This window comes from Pagrus pagrus, assembly GCF_965226575.1.
Source record: "Pagrus pagrus genome assembly, chromosome: 16".
Classification (NCBI taxonomy): domain Eukaryota; kingdom Metazoa; phylum Chordata; class Actinopteri; order Spariformes; family Sparidae; genus Pagrus; species Pagrus pagrus.
The window spans coordinates 18,981,186-18,995,179 of NC_140200.1; the positions used below are offsets into that span (position 1 = coordinate 18,981,186).

The window sequence follows — 13,994 nt, forward strand, 5'->3', positions numbered from 1 at the left end:
ACTTAGTACTGAGACGTTTTTTTCGTTACCCTGCTCTTATCATTAGCTCAAAATGACCTCGAAGACAAACGGAGAAGCAGACGAAGACTCTCTGTTTCTCGAACACGTCTTGGATAAACTTTATGACTTTGGTAAGTGGAGTTAGCTAGGTAGCTAGCCATACTAGCTTACACTAACAGGCTGGTGTTGCCTGAAAAACACTGGTCCTTCTTTCTGGTTTGTGTCAGCATGGGGCTGCTGCTGCAATATAGCAGTTAAAACATGAATAACGTCGTCGTTGTCTTAGTCATGGCACTTTAACTTCCGTTAATACTAGCTAACGTTACCCCAATGCTAACATTAGCTGGTCACCTTTCACTGAAATCACATAAACATTCAATGAAAATGAGTCGTTTCTATTAATCCAAGTCCTGAAAGCGATTGTTGGTGAATCCAGTGGGCTGCCAAACGTTGCAGAACTTGTATCTTACGTCACTTAAAGGAACCTGTAATGAACAGAGGTGGAAGAAGTACTCAGATCTTGTATTGAGCACAAGTAGACAGTGTAGAAATACTCTACTACTATAAAAGTCATGCATTTCAATTAACAGTACATGAAAATACACATAAAGCACCTAAAGTAAACGTACATCATGCAAAATGGCATATGTCAGAATAATGTCTGATAGTTATTGATGCATGAATGTGTTCATCATTTTCACGTTGAAGCTGATGAAGGTGGTTTGACAACCAATAAACTTAATCAATAATATTTTTAGCTTAAACTAAATCTGCAAAGTAACCAGTCACTAAACTTTTCAGATAAATGCAGTGGAGTAAAAAAGTGCAGTATTTGCCCCTGAATTATAGTGGAGTAGAAGTATAAAGTAGCAGAGAATGGCAATACTCAAGTAATATTATACTGTAACCATTATAATAAACTTAACTAAACACCTCTGGGACAGTGGCAATACAAACTGAACATTTGTAATGGTAGAAGGTTTGGCAAAGTTTTCATAGTGTATTGCTTAGATTGTTTTAAATTCATGTGTAACTGCAGGTATAGGTTGTTGAAATCTGGTAGTAAGCTATGCCTGCGAAGCCGAGCCAGACTGTTGTCTGGCTTGAAGATCGTAATCAGCTCGGGCTGCAGATAAAGATTATTTTTATTGTCAATTAATCTATTGATTATTTGGGCGATTAATGGATTAGTTGTTCTGTCTATCAAGTGTCAGAAGATGGCGACAAATGTCGATCAGTGTTTCCCAAAGCCAATAATAGTCGACACGTCGCAGCTCTAAAATCGGCTTTTTCCTTGTGTGTCCTTCACTTCACCAGAGGAAGAATATTAAGAGCATCAAATAGTTAATCAAGTTTATAACAAAAGTTGCAGGAACTGGGATTAGATGTATTGCATGCTCATGTTGTCGATTGATGGTGCAGGTAATGGACCAGCATCCAAAAAGAAGTCTCAGAAGAAGAAAAAACGAAAAAGATGTGATGAAGAAGCTGAGGAAGAAGAGTTCTCAGCCGTTGAGAATATCTGCAGTGACCCTGAGGACAACAGAGCAGATCATTTTGGCACTGAACACCAGCAGCAACAACAAAAGACCGAGCGAACAGGTAGGCAGCTTGGCAACAAGCTGTGTAACGACACACAGACCGAATATCCTCCACTGACTCATTTAGTTTCCAGGAGTCAAGCCAGATAATTTGTCATGGCATAAGTGTTTAAAAATGCCAAACTGATGCATAATAAATGTCTTATCTTTGCATCCCAGGCTCTGTATATACTTTGTGCACAGTTCCATCCAACGCTCATTTCTCCACCCCTCTGTGTCGTGTCTTATTCAGGTCCAACCACCCAGAAGGTGAGTCGGGTGGAGGTTGTCACATTTCAGGACCCCAGGAAGAAACTGAAAACCAAGCAGACGCCAGCTCCTGACCAAGTGCCTGTAAGTCTGCATTTTCATACTTTAACCTATTCAGTATACTTCAAAGTCCAGCAAAGACTGATGGTATGATGGCCCAATCCTGTTGATTCAGGTCACGATATGGCTTGATCTCTGGTGCATTCATGTCAATGTCTTGTCACATTAGAGGTGAAGATCTAAGAGAAGCACAAAGGAATATGTGCATACATAAAATCTAAAGATGCATTACAAATCCCTCTATTCTGGTTTATTGTGTAGGATATAGGGGATGTCTGATTATTTTTCTTTGATGATCTCTCGATCATTCATTGTATTATCTCGGGACACAAGCTTTGTCTTCACAACACTGAAATTAGTTTCTTCTGTCTTGGTACTTTTTATATGGTGTGCTCATACTGTCAGAAAATGGTTTTAAAAAATTACTGTTACAATTTCTCACAACCTTCGGTGATGTATTCATATACAGGAAACTTGTTTTATTTGACGAAATGTCCAAAAAAATCAAAAGATTTTCAATATACTATCATGTGTAAATATTTTTTTTTTTTTTTTTTTTAAACATCGACTCCTGACATTTGAGAAGCTTTAAACACAAAATATTTCTCACTTCTGCTTGAAAATTTACTAAATCTATTAATAGACTGTCAAAACAGCTTCTGATTAAACTTTGATCAACTAATCAATTAATCTAATCGTCTAATCATTACAGCTCTACTCTTAAATATAAAAGTTCATTCTGCTCTTCAGTGTATTCAATGATTCGTGCAACCTGAGTCACAAACAACAATCCAAAATATGTCCAGATTCTTAGAAACATCGGTTTTGCCTGTCTGAGCTGCGTCTTTGTTGGGTTGCAATTTCATACACAACACATTAGACGTTGTGGTTTTGAAGTCAGGATTTAAGCAGTGTGATCATCTGTTTTCATCCAGTTCTTCTGAAAAATGTAATGTAATTAAATTATGTAAATGATCAGGACCTAAAGATGTTGTATCCGTCTGTACCGAGAAAGTAATCAGCTATTTGGACGGTATTTTACATTTTGTTTGTTATTGCACAAAACATGTTGCTCTTCAGGATGAAACGGTGGAAATGACCATCACAGTTTCTGGTCTAAGAAAGAGTAGAAGGTGGTGAGAGTGAAGCAAATTAAATCTGTTTTTCAGAGAGATGTGACCACATGTCTGGTCATGAGAACTGACTGTATACCTTTTTTTTCCATCAAGTAATCTCTTATCTCACAATTACAGAACCATTTTCATTTGAGAAACTTGTCTTTTTCCAGTTGACATTTTAAGACCTGACCTCCTTCATGCGACTGTGGGACCTTGAGTCAGTCTTCTCTGTTTATGTTCTTCTTGTCATAATGTATTCACTTCATATTCCCTCTCTCCTCCTCTGATCTTCGTTGCCTTCGGGTGTGCGCTGTCTTCAAGGCCCCTCAGATAACGGAGAAGAAGCAAAGTGACCAGATAGAAGTTCTCAACTTGGAAAAGGTTTTATTACATTTTAGCATTAAAAATTGATTATGCACCAAAGCAAATTTAAATTGCAGGTGAAAACTGTTAATGCGTCGACATGCAGAAATGTAATCATTCTGAAGTTGTGCATGTTCTCCTCAGGCTCGTCTCGAGGTCCATCGGTTTGGAATCACAGGCTATAAAAAGGAGCAGCAGCGTGTTTTTGAACAGGACCGAGCCGTCATGCTGGGAGCCAGAGTAAGGAAAACCCACGATGTACATTATTAATTAGCTTCACACTGCGAGGTTCTTTCATTAGTTAGACTTTTTAATAGCTTGGAGACAAAAAAATTCCCGACTAAATTCTTTTCTCTTAATCAGCCGCCTAAGAAGGACTATGTGAACTACAAAGTGCTGCAGCAGCAGATCAAAGACAAGAAGCAGAAGGCGAAGGAGGAGGTCCAGCCGGTAAGACCTGCACCCTCAGTTAGCCTCAGGTTCAGTGCAAACTGAAGGGTTTCAGCTTTACTTATCTACTCATTAGAAGTACATGTATTTTGTTTGGTTTTCTTCAGTTAAAGGGTTATCAGGACTGTAATTAAAGCATTAACACTTGTTGAAATAGATGAAAAAAAATAAACATACAAAGGTCATTTTTTAAAGCCTGTTATCAAATTCGTATTCTGTCTTCTTTCTCTGTAGGACCTGAAGAAGAAGAAGAAGCAGAGTGGTCAAAGGTGAGTGAGACAGCCACTGCTGAATATATCTGTCAACATTTTCCTCTAGCAGATCACAGAGCATTAGGGTGCTGTGAAGAGTATCCAAACCAACATTTAATTTGCAAAACACAGGCTGAAATCAACACGGCAGCATACATTTTATCTTCATAACAGGGCCGGACGATGTAGCATTTAAAAATATTGAAATATTTTAAGCGTATATTGCGATACACAATATCTATTCAAATGACTGGATGACAAAATCAGATATCACAATATTTTTGACCAAATACCTCGTTATCGATATTGTGGCAATATTGTCGGGATGACGAATGATACTTTCACAAAATGTGAACACAATGAGATTTTTGATAAATAATCATTGTTATGTGGATATATAATAACTGCTTGGGTAAAGACAAGTATTAGAACGAGTAGAACAGTCTGGTAAGAGCAGAAAATTACATCACTTTACCGTAAGCCTTTAGCCATAACCACAGCCTTTAAAACCAGGAGAAGACGACACGTATGCCGTCACACGATGTACGTGATGTAGTCTCATCACGATAACAATATAATAATGATATGTTGCCCAAGCCTAACCTTAGTTGTTCAGGATATAATGCATCTTTTTTACCAATAATTCATCATAGTATATTGATAGAAAACAGCACCTTTATTTCAATCATCCTCCGTCAAGATTTAACAAAGAAAATTTATAATTACCAGTTGGTCTTGTTAGATCTTGTTGGCTGAAGCCCGTGTTTTCCTGTTCTTCCATCTGCACCAGGGACAGGACTAAGAAGAAGGGGGTGCCCTCTGGTTCTGGCAAGGCCCTCTCAGGTCAGGTGGGCCGCTTCAAGGACGGCATGCTGATCCTCAGCACCAAGGAGATCCAGAAAATCAAAGGCAACAAGCGAGGCAAATAGGTGTGGGTGAGTTTAATCTCTTAAATAACCTAAGAGGAATTAATGAATAGGGTGATACTACAGGTCTTTACTTTGTGTTAATGTGTGTGTTTATGTCTGCAGGTGAGAGATAAAATCCTCCAGGATGGGAGAATATAAGCAGACCAAGAGGAAGAGCTGATATCCACGACTCTGTTTGTGTCAGCTCACTGCAGGACTGTTTGCAGTGTTAGGAGGAAGTGGACGTGAGCTGTAAGGCTGATTTCCAGAGGACACATCACTGGTCTGCAGTAAAATATGAGACTGTCTTACTGGTGATAGACTGCTGAGTCAAGAATCCAATCTATCGATCTCCAAAATGGACTCTGAACGCAACACAGTCTCAGAACGTTAACGCATAAAACTGAGAGACTTTTATAAATCATTGTTCCATCACAGTTAATTTATTTTGTTTTTATAAATGACCAAAAAAAAGGAGACATTTGCGTTTCTCGTGTTTTACACTGTAAAGGTTTTAAAATTATGCAGTTACAATGCATTTCTCATATACAAACCATGTAGTCGTACAAAACATTTACATTTACATCAGCAGGGAGGGAGGGAGGGAATCATGACAGGACAGATGGGGGGTAATTATTCAAATCAAAAAACAATGTACACACAAGTCTTGGCAGAAGTTTTCATGAAGAAACGCATACAAACCCTCCGAAGGGATCATGAGAAAGCAGGTCTGGTCTTGCCAGTGTAGTTTTTCTGCGCTCTTGGTGTAAACATTACAGAACTTCACAGAAACCAGCTTTTATCAAACATAAAAGTTGATGGATTTTGAGCGACGACGAAACAATGGGTGTGATCTGGCAGTGTGCGTCTGGGTGAGGTCACAAATTCTCACCGTTTTCTTGAAGCAGCTTTTGTGTTATTTATATATTTTCATATAAAAGAAGAGCATGAGGAAATATGAAGCTTATCTTGCAGAACATCGCACATGTTTCAAGCTGTAAGCAAATCTGTTTTTTGTAGCCGGCGAGCCTCTTTTTAACCTGCAACCCTGGGCAACAAACCATAAACAGTATACATATCATCAGTAGCCATTCAACTTCTATACTGAGCAAATTGAACAGGGCGATATACAAAAGAAAATAAATATGTAATTAAATATATTTACATGGTTTATAGAGTAAATAAATCTGCCATTTGTTTAAATAGCTAACAGCAGTGACATGCTTTCTTCCCAGCACCAAATCCTGAAGTTAAATTAGTAAAATATCTCACATTCATGGGTGGGTAAGTGTCGGGTAAAGGGACATGCCGTACAAGCACTCAACAATACCATATTGAGACAGGAGTGACTACAATGTGACTTAAATATGTGATTTTTGTTTGTATCCGTCACATAAAGTATTGTTTGGACATTAAAACAGTGTATTCGGAAAAGAAAACGCATGACCTCATTTGACCTGATACACCGTCTAACTTTCTGCGCCTCTATTAGCTTTTTATTCCCTCCAGTCATGACGTCCTCTGCGCCATTTTGACACCAACACAGCCTGCAGACACGTAACCCCAAATCATCCAGACTTTCCGAAGAAGAAAATGGTTCCCCTGTGGTGATGCGATAGACGCCTCGCTTCACTCATGGACCTAAAATCTATTCCTGGTTACAGCAAAGTGAACCTCGGGGCAGGTCGACTTTGCACCTCTGCTCTGGTGTGGGAGGTGGGAGGACGGTCAGAGGGGAAGGTTGAGCAGAGCCGAGCAGCGAGATGCAAATGTAGCCCTTAGGTGGTGGCTGGCAGTCTGGGGAGCATCAGTAAAAAAAAAATCCCCCTTTGGGCAGATTGTTAGACGTTTGCTTTCTGGGTCGAGAGAAACTGGTTCAAATCCTGACTTTTACATTAATGCTGCATTCAGGTCATACGGGAAAAATGGTTAACGTAATGACTAGTAGAAAGCACTGCTATAAAATAGACTAGATTTCCACTTCTTGACACTTTCTGCCCTGTTTAAATTTAAATAAAATCATTTATATTTAGGTTTTATCACCTTGATTAATTCTTATCAATGCAGTGAAATGCTTCATTAAAGGCGCCCTGTGGAGTTTTTGATCATTAGTACCGTTATGGAGCAGTGGTTTAACGAGTCAGTTGCTGTTTTGTTTGTTCTGATGCATGTACAAAACCACACAGGAGACACGATATGCATTCTTGTGAATGTTTTGACATCCCTGAACTGTTTTTTTTTTTTAGAGCTTCTTTTAAAAACTGCGTTGAGAGCAGTCAGAGTGAATCAAAAGGGCAGAAACCAAAACAGTGAGCTGAGAGATGCCAAAATGCAGAGTTGGATATGGGTTCATTACAATGAGTGACTCCTTTCAACACTACACATAGTCACTTGATCTGGTATAGACGTTTTAAACTGCTATAAAATAATCTTTCCCAGATAATTTGAATGCAGCATCAGGTGTAAATAGCCAGTTGAGCTAGTTGGGCTTTTTGCATACTTAAATGTTAGCTTAATATGCTTCCCGTTTATGGTTCTGGGATCTAAATGTCATTTATTTAACATTCTAGGTAACAGCTTATAAAGACATAAATAAAAACATAATCCCACCGTCCCGATCTCCTAAAATGGCTCCATCATTATCCTTGTTTTAAAAAAAGAACAGGAAGTAAAACCAACCAAAGTTAAAAGATATTAGCTTATTTAACCACTCTAATGCTCTACAATTAAATAAATTCTTTAAAAAAATTTAACTGCAGGCTAACACAATTTATAATTATAATTCTGCTGCTGTATTGAAAATAAAACTCACTAATTACAGTGAGAAGTTGATTGAGTTTGATTTACTGTATTTCTGTTCAGTCACCTGATATATTTAAAGTTTGTGTTGAACTGAGAATTTACAAGAAAATGTGGTAAATCACAACGAAGTGCTGCCTGCAATCATAATAATTTGTCAACGTAGGTATAAAAAAACGTAAATGACTGCTATTTTATGTCCCTGATTAAATGTCTGAATATCATGATAGTAAGAGATGTGACACTTGTCTTGTCTGCTGACATGTTTTAAAAAGTCAGCATTTAAAGGTATGAAAACATGGTTGGTTAACACCGAACAACAGGATTAGAAGAGAAATGCATGAATCCTGTTGTTGCCACCGTCGACCAGCAGAGGGCGATCTGTGGCAGCAGTTGGCTTTAACATCACTCATCGCAAAGACAGTAATACAGTACACTATTTACAATACAGCTTCAGATATTTTGTAAACTTCTTCGATGCTTAATCCATGCTTAATATCACGCGTCATAATCATAACTCACAGATCAATATTTACAGTTTGTGGATTTCCATTCACACATAAACTTCAGTCTTTCTATCGCAGGTCTGTCTGATAGCTCCTCTCTCTCACTCACAACATTATAGGGAATAGAAATATTTCAGATATAATAAGAAAATCGATTAAATAATTAAAAAAAAACAACTCCATTCTCTGCTGCATCGAGATAAGTGATAAAATATACATCATGGGTCATGTATGTCAAAACATCTTCTAGTCACAGTGGTTTGGTTGAATCTTGAAGCTACTGTCCCCTACAGGCTGCTGTATCCAATCCCTGATGAGAAACGCAGCAGCAGACGTAGCTTTACCTGATGTGACTTTTCAAGATCGTTTTCAGTACGACAGATTAAAGATGCCCGAAAGCGTCGGAGACTCTACAGAGAGACTGAGAGATGAGCACAGGATGAAATTACCATGAGACGGCCGCACTTTGCTCATCTACTTCTTGGTGTTATAAAACAACAAAAAAAGTCAGATTTTGGCTCAGTTCCATTTCATTTCAGAGTTTTCTGACATTGATCCCTCAAGGTGGAAACACTTTTGCATGAGACAGGGTGAAAAGTCCAGGAGAGGCTGCAGGAAAACAACATCAAGGCAGGAAATGCTCCTGCAGGCGGTTAACAGACCTCGTTCCCTCGCCTTGATTAATTCAACAGGACAAGGTACAAACTGTTTGCACACAATTTTGGCAACCAAATTAACACAAGCCCCCTCAGTTTATTAAATGCTGCTACAGGCGTGTTTTAACCTCTAACCTCACTGACACGCTGCTGGTTTAGTCATATTAAACTTCTGCTCTGCGGCCAAATCATTTTCACACGTAGCACTTCATTTAAATTCTGGAGGAGAGCACAAAGTTTACAAAAATGCTAAATGTGTCAGGCTGAATATTTCCATTTGATGAAATCTTATATGTAATGATGCTTTCATTTAGTGTGGAGTATTTGAACAATCTCACAGCGACTTAAGGGGAATTAAAACTAGATCTTATCTGCAGAATGTCCATTTCAACTACATCTGAAAAGATGTTTAATTTAGTTGATAGCATGTAATGATTTAACTCGGCACTGCCACGCTAATTCACAAATGAAACTTGAGCTCAGATTGGTCTGGTTTCCAGGCTAGTAGTAGCATATTGCTATTAGCAAAACATGGCAAAGATGATGAGAACTAAATGGCTTTACTACCGACAATATGCAGACTGGAGGGACAGAACCGACTAGAAATCCAAACAATAGAGTCAGCGTATAGTATTCTGTTGTTTCTGTGAATTTAAAGGAATAGTTTGACATTTTGGAAAATGCATGCATTTGCTTTCTTGCCAAGAGTTAGATGAGAAGATCTATAATACTCTCATGTTCACGGCATAACTATGAAGCTAGATGCAACAGCCGGTTAGCTTAGCACATAGCATTGAAATGGGGAAACAGCGCCTCAAAAAAATCACTGATTAACATGTTCTATCTAGAAAAACAAAGCTGTCTCACCCAATCCCAGTCCTTATACTACTAAGTGTATTACGGGCATGGTTCAGGTGTGACGAACAGGGAGAAAGAGACTGTTTGGAAACAACAATGGCGGTCTTCAAGAGGTTTGCGTAGATGTTGCAGTAGCATCTGCTATATCACAGCTGGACGGTACTGAAGGTGTGATGGAAAAGGTTTTTTCACTGTCCTCTTGACTGGCGTCGGTACAAATTTGATTAACTAGCAGACTTCACTGGTGACAGTGCTCTCATGTTAGCCCATGATGGAGACAGACATATGGCTTGTCCAATCATCTGCTATGTATATTTTGAATGTGCCCTCTCTAGTTTCTAGCAGCCTTTACAGATGGTTCTGTGTGACAAACCATCTGTCACGTCAGGTTGGTTTTAACTACTTTAGGTGGCCAAATAAAGCATAAAGAATGCTTTACCTGCCTTTTATTCTACTACTAGAGGTAGAAAGACGTTTAGAGCTAGTAAACTGTGACTGATAGGCCTAAATCGAAAAGTTCCTATAATCATAATGGAGCCATCGCTAACTGCCGAAAGATTCACATAGATGAATTAACCACTGTAGTTTGCAAAACAAAGCATTTTTCCTGCAGGGTGGCCTCTCCCATTCTCTGCAGACTTGTCACATTGCTGAAGAATGAAATGGAACCGAGGCCGGATCCTTCCCAGCTTAACCTCAGAGGGTAAATGTCTTTGACAACAGCACCAAATAATCTTGAGAAGGAAAAACAGAAAACTGAGAAATAAGTGCTGTCGGAGCAACAACTGAGATACAAACGGCACTGAAATTTCAGCTTTTAAATATTTCATGAGCGAAACATCCCGCGGTGCCGCTACAACCCCTGCAAAACGCTGTCTTCATCTAGCTTTACCTTGAAAGCTGTAAACACACCTGAGAGAGAAGCAACAATAAGCACCGCTGAATCGTTCTCTCTTGTTTTTTTGCCTCCTGAAATCACTTTTAAAATAACAGTGGTGTTGTTTTCTGACGGTTAATCTCAAATTACATCCTTAAAAAGCTCAAAACATATCTCATAGCACGGTGAGGGAATCTGCACCGTTGAATCTGTCAGAGTGAGAAGGTCGGTTAGTTTAGTTTTAGGCCTCGAGGAGTAATTTCAGGCTGTAGGTACAAGCTGGAATATAACATAAGTGTTGTTTGTATGCTGGAGTTCATAGGGAAAAAACTCAGATATGAAAAAAGTATGGCAATCCACAGTAACTCCAGTCCTCTCTGCAGGGACATCCACAAGCTCCAATCAACTTTGTTATAGCCAATAATAACTCAGATTTATTTCCTTCGTCCCAAATTATGGAGCAGAGTTTCACATTGAAGCGTATCCAAGACACAGGGCACCTTGAGAGGGACGAGGGAGCGTAACGGAGGCTGCATCTGACATCGTTGGTTTGTATCCAGGGCAAGCTCGGAGGGAGGAAGGATCTCCTACTGTTTGGTATTCTTTGGCACCTCCAGGCCCGTCAATAAGGTCACCTGGAAGGGACAAACAGAGCAAACATGAAGTGAGATCATCACTTAAAGAGACAGAGGACAGACTGTGAAGAGATCAGTCAGGTATTTGACGTGTAGTTTAATTTAGGGAGGTTACATTTGAACACTCAGGTTTTTTAAAACACACTTAACAAATAATTGTTCACTGGATTAAACCATAATTAATTAAACATATTCAACAGTAGGGCTGCAATAAAGGTTATTTTCAATGTTTTTTATTCTGTTGATTATTTCCTCGATTAATAGACAAGTATGCAAGTAAGTAGAACTTAACTCCCACTTCCAAGTTCAGATGTCAGAAGTACAACTTGTTCTTGTTGTCGTCTGTATTGCTGCTATTCATTATCTAGAGCACTTTTATGAAGCAATGTGCTGCCTTTCTTTTTTTATCCAATTAATCTCTGGGTCATTTTATTCAAACAATCATGTAATTAACTGAATGACCGTTTGAAGAATAAAGGTAAAAATGGCCCTCGCATGTTTTCAGAACCCACGGTAAGGTTTTCAAATTGCTTGTTTGGTTTGACCAAAGATCTGAGAATATTAGTTTTTACAGTAAATCCTCACATTTGAAATGCTGGAACGAGAACATTTTGCTTTAATGCATTTTTTGTTGATCAACGTATTGATTACTTATATCAACACTATTTGTAGTGCATGACCAAAAATTGAAAAGGGAACAAGGCAAACATGAAAAGAAGACACAAGAGAATACAAGACTGCAGTTTTTACATCATTTGCACTCGAGCTGCAGCCTCCGACACCTCATGTCTCATCTTGGCAGCTCTAGTATCAGCAAGAAGCTGTAATCTCCCAGCTGAATTCATCTCTCAGTTTGCTCATTCATGCAATAACTGTCTGAAGACATACACGCACAGTACATACAGGCGCAGTAAAGAACACACGATAACTACCACCCTGACACACACACACATACACATCAATATTGCTAACAGGGCACTACATTTCTCCACTATCTAAGAGGGGACCTCTGTTTCTGGTCATTTTGAAAAAAACAAAATAGAATAGAAACGCTTCTTTTAAGGTCTTTTACCATAATATTATTTCAAATGTGATGTTTTAATTCTTTTAAAGAAATTGCCAAGAGGGGACTTGCATCCTTCAGCGACGTCTACCTATCATAGAGAACACACACACACACACACACACACACACACACACACACACACACACACACACACAGACACACACACACACACACACACACACACACACACACACACTGACCTGTACGTTTCTGTTGAGGCTGACAGCGGGTACAAAGACCCCGTCCAGGCTCTCGAAGGCAGTCGGTCCGTGCTGCTCCTTGTTGATGAAGAAGGTCAGTGTGTGTTTGGTCAGATCCAGCAGGATGCCCACAGTAGAGCCCTTAGTGATGCCGCCCTCCGCCCTGAACACACACACACACACACACACACACACACGTAAGGCAAGGCAAGTTTATTTGTATAGCACAATTCAGACACAGGGCAACTCAAAGTGCTTTACAGGGGTGTAAAATTACATTAAAAAAGACATTAAAAACAAGTAGGTAGACCTTGATTTAAAAGAGGTGAGAGTTGGAGCGGACCTGCAGTTTTCTGCGAGTTTGTTCCAGATAAGTGCCCGCGTAATAACTGAACGCTGCTTCTCCAGGTTTAGTTTTGACTCTAGGGACTGAAAGCAGACCTGTACCTGACGACCTTAGAGGTCTGGATGGTTCATAACGTAGCAGCAAATCAGAAATGTATTTTGGCCCTAAACCATTCAATGCTTCATAAACCAAAAGCAATATTTTGAGATCTATTCTTTGACAGACAGGAAGCCAGCGTAAAGATCTAAGAACCGGAGTGTTGTGATCTACTTACATATATCAGCAAAACAGGTTAATTTGTGGTTTATGTAAAGAGGCTCCGTTTTAATTAATTTCTCGGATAAACGATAAGGACAAGGTGCATAAATATGACAATTTCCCCATCCATCATAATGACAATATAAAAGAACGTGTTAAAAACATGAATAAGGGAGTCTGACACAAATATTCTTTGTCTTCCCTTCTGTCTTTTCTTCTTTCATTCTTTCCCGAGAGCTTATTTAAAAGAAATTAAAACTGGGACTCACAAGCGGACCAGACTCCACTCAAGAATGTTAATAAAGTATTAAAAATTTAAATCCAATATTCAGTGGTTTAGATTTTTCATCATTTGTGTCCATAGTGTCTTTACAAGCTCATCAAAACTCTAGCTTGAGACTTCAGACTACATGAATGCAGTCTAGTCTTTGTGATGATGTGACAGATATGGACATTTACTGAATGAACTGCAAATGTTTTTATGTTCTAAGAGACAGTTACTGTGCGACTACAGAGAGTGAGTTAGGTATGTGTCCACAGGATTTGTCCATACTCCCATTCATTATCTATGTAAGCAGCCGTGCAATGCATTGTGGTTTCGAGAGACGGCGTTGTGTTGCCAGCTCTTCATTCGCATAAAGTTGAGGTCTTGGCTACTTCATGCAAATCAGGGTCATCCAGCTTAACTCACCACCTCTGGAAACCCCTGATAAACTATATAAACAAAGTTCAAATACAAGATTCAGCAACTGCATGACTTATTTCTCGCCAAAAATGTCTCTAGAAACACATT

The 13,994-nt window shown here is 39.0% G+C and overlaps 2 protein-coding genes across 7 annotated transcripts in view; one reads left to right on the forward strand and one right to left on the reverse strand.

Annotated features, from left to right (window-relative positions):
- The first annotated feature begins 16 nt into the window (after nt 1-16).
- Nucleotides 17-5,477, forward strand: fsaf1 (40S small subunit processome assembly factor 1). 2 transcript variants are annotated; one of them, XM_084378276.1, is made up of 9 exons: nt 17-131; nt 1,423-1,602; nt 1,834-1,934; nt 3,350-3,409; nt 3,536-3,631; nt 3,755-3,841; nt 4,076-4,110; nt 4,883-5,027; nt 5,124-5,477. In XM_084378276.1, exons 1-8 carry the CDS (start codon nt 53-55, stop codon nt 5,019-5,021), a joined length of 777 nt encoding a protein of 258 aa, XP_084234402.1. In that variant the 5' UTR covers nt 17-52; the 3' UTR covers nt 5,022-5,027; nt 5,124-5,477. The 2 variants fall into 2 exon arrangements, with proteins under 2 accessions (XP_084234402.1, XP_084234403.1); XM_084378277.1 differs by having other exon boundaries at nt 4,883-5,021.
- Nucleotides 5,478-5,571: 94 nt separating this feature from the next.
- Nucleotides 5,572-13,994, reverse strand: part of trim67 (tripartite motif containing 67) — a 58,983-nt gene continuing 50,560 nt past the window's right edge. For all 5 annotated transcript variants that reach the window (XM_084378272.1, XM_084378271.1, XM_084378270.1 and 2 more), the window contains 2 exons: nt 12,598-12,760; nt 5,572-11,331 (listed from right to left, as the gene is read on the reverse strand). In XM_084378272.1, the coding sequence (XP_084234398.1) occupies nt 11,284-11,331; nt 12,598-12,760 (211 nt within the window). In that variant the 3' untranslated portion in view covers nt 5,572-11,283. The remainder of the gene's footprint in view (nt 11,332-12,597; nt 12,761-13,994) is intronic.

What these genes read in the sequence shown, in the direction of transcription:
- fsaf1 (XM_084378276.1), top strand. Translation starts at nt 53, where the DNA reads ATGACCTCGAAGACAAACGGAGAAGCAGACGAAGACTCTCTGTTTCTC. An exon ending in GGATAAACTTTATGACTTTG is followed by an intron (nt 132 to 1,422) that starts GTAAGTGGAGTT and finishes TTGATGGTGCAG; the next exon opens with GTAATGGACCAGCATCCAAA. An exon ending in CAGCTCCTGACCAAGTGCCT is followed by an intron (nt 1,935 to 3,349) that starts GTAAGTCTGCAT and finishes GCTGTCTTCAAG; the next exon opens with GCCCCTCAGATAACGGAGAA.